The sequence below is a fragment of the Polistes canadensis genome, unplaced genomic scaffold (assembly GCF_001313835.1).
Source record: "Polistes canadensis isolate GaletaPanama2010 unplaced genomic scaffold, ASM131383v1 scaffold_69, whole genome shotgun sequence".
In the NCBI taxonomy this organism is placed as follows: Eukaryota; Metazoa; Arthropoda; class Insecta; order Hymenoptera; family Vespidae; genus Polistes; species Polistes canadensis.
Window position 1 is genome coordinate 374,140 of NW_014569616.1, and position 6,005 is coordinate 380,144.

Sequence of the window (6,005 nt, forward strand, 5' to 3'; positions counted from 1 at the left end):
AAAAAAAAAAAGAGAGAAAAGAAATAATAAATAACTTGTACGATGCGAAAGTTGCGTTAAATTTAAGAATTTATTCCATTCAAATATATCGATCGCGAATCCAATTGTCCGAATTCGCGTTAAACGTATTATATAAACAATTTCATTAATATCGTTCACACATGCGATATGTATTTTTGTGAAACAGTATTGAAAGTGCTACTGTTGTACAGTTATTATTACGTGTGGTATAAATAAAGAAAACAAATAAATAAAAACAAAAAAGAAGAAATAATACTACACGTAGAGAAAAAAAAAAAGAAAAAGAAAAAAACAAAATACATACACGACGAACACTGTAATGTACCTAATAATGTACATAGGATATATTTAATTAAAGTGAATATGAATTTGTGTAATCATCCTGTCTCGATCATTTGTCCTATCATTCCTGAATAAATCAATATTTTTATTTTCTTTACAGTTACAAAAGAGAGAAGGAAAATAATCAATTAAATAATTATTATTCCGTCTATTGTTTTTGAATGTTTTTCAACGATATGGAAAAATAAAATAATTAAATGTTGCATTTTATTAATTTAATTTACCTCACAATATATGAATTCCTTCCCTAGTTTCTTATTTACTATATATATATGATCAATCGTCTTCAATGGTATCCTGAAAAGAAGAACAAAAAACAAAATGGTAATGTCAAATAAATATATTTTATAAATACAACAATCTAATGTAACAAAGATGACATGGTAAAAAAAAAAAGAAATAAATACAGAATTAACGTTACATGTTTTAAATCAAAATCGACACACCCCCATTAAATTTTATTTAAATTAGAAAAATAGAAAAGTAAAAAAAATAGACGATAAATGTACCAAAAATAAAAGTAGGAGTGTTTATTGTTTAATTTTATTTATTTAATATATTTATTTAATATATTTAATTTAATTATGTTTATTGGAATAATCACAATGTTTCGAATTTCGAAAAAAGAAAAAGGAAATGAACATAAAAAAAAAAAAAACATAGAAAAAGAAAAATAGAAGTAAAAGTCCGAGACCTTATGGAAGGATCTACGAGGTACTATTTATCATCTACTACACAGATGCATCAAAAGTGAGATTGTATATTTGAGACTGACGATTTATTTGATGTAGGAAATATCGTTGAAACTTTTCACGTGTTACAGGTTACAGTCATCTCTATATACTGTAACTAGAGAGGATGGGGGACACGGCTACTTCTCATCGGAGAATACACACGAGAACTCAATATTTTATTCTCCATTTTCAGATATCATATGCTTCGTCTCGACATCGATATTCCAAAAGTACCAGAAAGCTTTCGTTTACTTCACTCGGAGGATTCGTCAAAATAGTTGGAATAAAAATTTCATACCTGATATATATTTCATTCCTTTTTTTTAGTTTATTTCTATACCCTTTTATATTGTACAACCCTAATTCTATTTTTACACGAATTTGTTTTGTTTTTTTTGAAGTTATACTTCTTTTGGCACGTTTTGGAAAGTGAAGTTAAATGCGAGCGAAAAATCGACACCATGAAGTTGTCGATGATATTTACGATGCGCGTACAAATTGAAGTTATTTTTGAGGTTATATTCGTTTTGATATGTTAAAGAAGTATAACTTTTTACGTGCGTACATAATTACACTCACCAGTATTTGTTTTCTTTTTTTACACGTATTTTTCGAGAACGTGTGTTTAATCGTTTAAAAACAGAATTAAGTGTATTCGAATTGTTTTTGTTTTGTTTTGATAACAATTACGAATAATACACAGGTAAGTAAGTAATTGAACGTGTTTAATAAAAATTGTACGATCCGAACGAATCGTGAAAAGAAACTAGGTGGAAAATATTTACTTACGAAAAAAGGAAAAAAATTCAAGCACACAGACACGACCGGGATGATAAGAAGTTAATTGAAAGGAAACAAAAGGGTTCTAATAAGTTTTCTCCTCCATTGTTCTACACAATATGTTTGAATATTTTATAAGATATTCTTCCGAAAAAAATTCTTCCGGTTCGACTACCGAAACTTATTTTTCTTTTTTTGTTTCTTTTTTTTTTCACGTTACATTTCCATCGTGTGTCCCCGTGCTCATGTACGTAATGTACTGTTTAAATTATTTATATCAAAACAAAATTCAGTTAGATGTATGAACGTTCGTTATCGAATAACAAGTAGTAGGATAATAAAAATGAGGACAAGAAAAAAAAGCAAAAAAAAAAAAAAAGAAGAAAACAAGCGTAATTTCGGAAAGGGGTAAGCTTGATTATAATAATTTTACATGTATGAAGTTATACCCCTGATGGCAAATTTCTTATCCACGTAAGGACGAATAAGAGTCCATAAGAAGAAAAAAATAAAAAGAAAGATAAAAAAGTTTGTGGGGGGGGGGGAAAAAGAAACGACTGCTGATTTGTTTCCTTTTGAAGGAAAAGAATCCCGTTGAGAAATAAAAGAGAAAGAGGGTAACGTGATTGAAGTAGAATTTCGTTTAATCCTTTGAGTGTCAGAATCATTTTCCCTTCTCTTTCTCTCTTACTTTCTCTCTGTGATTCTCTTTTTTCTTTTTTTTTTTTTGCTAGCTCGTAATTTCTAAAAATATACTCGCCTCATTTTCCTCCTCTTGAATATAATATTCTCAAGAGTCTACCTAACGACTATGTTTATTTAACATTTTATTTAACGACAATATACACGTGATTTAAATCCTTTAACGATGATGAAAATGAACGAACGAACGAACAAAATTTAAAATTAAACTAAACTAAACGTAACAGACACTCCTCGTAATCCATTAATGTCTAATAAAAACGGAGAACTGTTAATAAAGGTCTGTAAATAAAATAAAATAAAATAAAATAAAATAAAATAAAATAAAATATAGCATGGAGTCTCTCTTGAATGGTTGAAGAAGAAAAAAAAGAAAGTTAGAGAAGAAAAGATCAGATTAATGAAGAAAGAAAGAAAGAAAGAAAGAAAGAAAGAAAGAGAAGAATATTCGCAAATAAAATGACGAAGTAATGAGACTCATGCGATTTTATGTTTATTCAAACGTATAAATGGTCGTGTTAACGTCGTGTAAATAAATCTTTTACCCTGGAAAGCCTTTAATACTCAATGAAGGCGAGGAGAGATGAGAAAAAGAAATAAAGTTCAACTCGTTGGTATATATATATTGGTTATATATATATATAGTTAAGAAAAGTAAATGTCTAGTGTCTAGTAAAATCAACGCTAACGCACTTGAGTTCCATTTAATTTTACTTACCAATGGGACACCCATCTACTTCTGTCCCATTTCTAAACTTCGTCTATGTATTACGCTTTAGAACTATGCTTTAGAAAGGAGATAATTAAGAGGGCAGTTTAATAATTGTCTAAAATATATAACTATTTGGATTTACTAATTTACAAGGATGACACTAATAACGAAATTTAAAAATTAATAAAATATTATTAAAATATTTTTTAATTTTGTTGTTGTTTCAATACAGTTTTAACAAGTTACGATAATTCGAAATTTTATATATATATATATATATATTTTAATAATTATATACAATTTATATATAATAAATAACAATTTTTTTATATTGTATTGAATAAATTATGTTAATTAATTAACCTTAAAACGTTCATATTTACTTATACAAGATACCGTTTCCCGCCTATTAATTTTAAATTGTAATTAAAACGTTGTCCGCGAGAGGTCAGCACGTCAATGGTCAGCTCGTGACGCGCTAGTAGTAAAAAGAGTGAGAGAGTGAAATAGAGTAAAAGAGAGAAAGAGAAAGAAAAAGCTAGCAAGTCAGCCAGCCGGCCGGCTGAGTTTCATTCATAAAATTCATCGAATCGGCTGACTTGCTTGCGTTGGCTCTGCAAACGTGTCCGGATTGATTATACTTTTCTTTGCGATGACTTTACAAGCTATCAAGTGGAAAGATGGAAAGTTGGAAGTGCTCGATCAAGTATTATTGCCAGCAGTTTCTAAATACATCGTTGTCAAGGGCGTCGAGGATGGTTGGAAGGTCATCAATAAGATGCAAGTACGTTCCAGACCACGTTTCACTTCTTCAACAACTTTTAACATTTTTGTTTTTTTCTTTGCTTTACATTTCTTACCTTTCTTATCTTCGACACATATATATTAAATTTACATTAGTTTTTATTATTTCTTTCTATTCTATTTATTGTTTTTTTTCTTTCAATTTAAATTTTGAAATTACATATGAACAAGATATGAGATTACTTATTTCCAAATGACAGAGCATATGTACCATCGTTTTATGATGTTTGCATATGTTATCATCGTTTCATGTTTAATCTAAGCGATTAATTGATATGCTTGATGGTTTATAGTCAAATGTTTGATTATATTTTTTAATAGATGTAATAGTTTTTATTTCCCATATGTTGTTCATACGGTTAACACATTTATGCTTCCAGGTTAGAGGTGCCCCAGCTATAGCTATTGTCGGTTGTCTTAGTTTGTCTACAGAGGTTAGAAATGAACATTTTACGGATAAGAAATCATTACGTCAAGAGGTCGAAGGAAAGTTGAATTATCTTGCATCGGCAAGACCTACCGCTGTTAACATTAAGATAGCGGCAGAAGAGCTTATCAATTTAATCAATAAACTCACAGAAGATGATACCGTAACGATACAGCAAATGAAGGAAGAGTACGTTCATTTGATCCGTTAAATATTTTTAATGTATAATTAATTATTTGTATTCAGTGTATTCACTGTATTACAGATTTTTACGTACAATAGATTCCATGCTTCAAAGAGATATCGCTGATAACAAAGCGATTGGAAATTATGGAGCACTAGAGATATTGAAAAATGTTAACGAGGATAGTTTAGTTAGAATTCTTACGCATTGTAATACCGGTAGCTTAGCGACTGCTGGTTATGGAACAGCTTTAGGTGTAATCAGATCTTTACAAGCAAGAAACGTTCTTGGTAAGTTTCACCTACATTATGTGTATCTAATTATTAAGATGAGATATTTTCAGTGTAAAGAATTCGAGATCTTGTCTGCAGAACATGTTTACTGTACTGAAACAAGGCCATACAATCAGGGAGCACGTTTGACTGCATATGAATTGGTGAACGACAAGATACCGGGGACTTTGATTTGCGATGACATGGTAGCAGCGTTGATGAAGTCTAGAAATATTACAGCAGTAGTGGTTGGCGCTGATCGAGTAGCTGCCAATGGTGACACTGCTAATAAAATTGGAACATATCAGGTAAGAATATTTTAACCAGAGTTTGTTTTTGTACACAACACACACAATTATTATTTTTTTTTTTTATAATAAATTAATAAATGTGAAATTATGTTTTTCTCAGATCTCAATCATAGCTAAATATCATAATGTACCATTTTATGTGGCGGCTCCACGAACATCGATAGATTTTGCAATACCTAGTGGTGATCATATAGTCATCGAGGAGAGACCTGAGAGAGAAATGACTCACATAAATGATCAACGTATCGCAGCGAATGGTATACAATGCTGGAATCCAGCATTCGACATAACTCCTGCCAGTCTTATAACAGGCATAATTACGGAAGTCGGTGTTTATAAGCCTGAAAATTTAATTAAACTATTCCTACAGTAGGATTTATATCATATGGCTTATGTTTAACGACCACGCTTAAAATAAAATATAATAATGATGATGATGATTATAATAATATTAATAATAATAATAATAATGATAATGATAAAAATAATAAAAAAAAAAAAAGAAAAGAAATAGAAAAGAAGCGAAGAGAAATGATATTCGATCAAACGATGCATGCAAAATTGGAACCAAGTGCCAAAACGGGTTTATACCTACTAAGTATTATTCTTTGATATTATTGCAATTCATTGTAATTTTTGATAAGTGAAAGCAAAATAATATTCCTATTCTACGATCAATAACGATGAAAAAAAAAAAAAAAAAAAAAAAAAAAAAA

General features: G+C 29.5%; 1 protein-coding gene across 1 annotated transcript; it reads left to right on the forward strand.

The window, feature by feature from the left end:
• The first annotated feature begins 3,798 nt into the window (after window positions 1-3,798).
• On the forward strand, window positions 3,799-5,968 carry LOC106786231 (methylthioribose-1-phosphate isomerase). Its single transcript, XM_014747385.1, has 5 exons — window positions 3,799-4,075; window positions 4,476-4,711; window positions 4,788-4,996; window positions 5,078-5,286; window positions 5,390-5,968. The coding sequence occupies exons 1-5, from the start codon at window positions 3,944-3,946 to the stop codon at window positions 5,660-5,662; spliced, it is 1,059 nt and encodes a 352-aa protein (XP_014602871.1). The 5' UTR covers window positions 3,799-3,943; the 3' UTR covers window positions 5,663-5,968.
• Window positions 5,969-6,005: the final 37 nt, after the last annotated feature.

Excerpts from the sequence above, each read along its gene's own strand:
- LOC106786231 (XM_014747385.1), top strand. The coding sequence starts at position 3,944 with ATGACTTTACAAGCTATCAAGTGGAAAGATGGAAAGTTGGAAGTGCTC. Across the intron at positions 4,076-4,475 it reads AGGTCATCAATAAGATGCAA|GTTAGAGGTGCCCCAGCTAT; the intron begins GTACGTTCCAGA and ends TTATGCTTCCAG. Across the intron at positions 5,287-5,389 it reads ATAAAATTGGAACATATCAG|ATCTCAATCATAGCTAAATA; the intron begins GTAAGAATATTT and ends TGTTTTTCTCAG.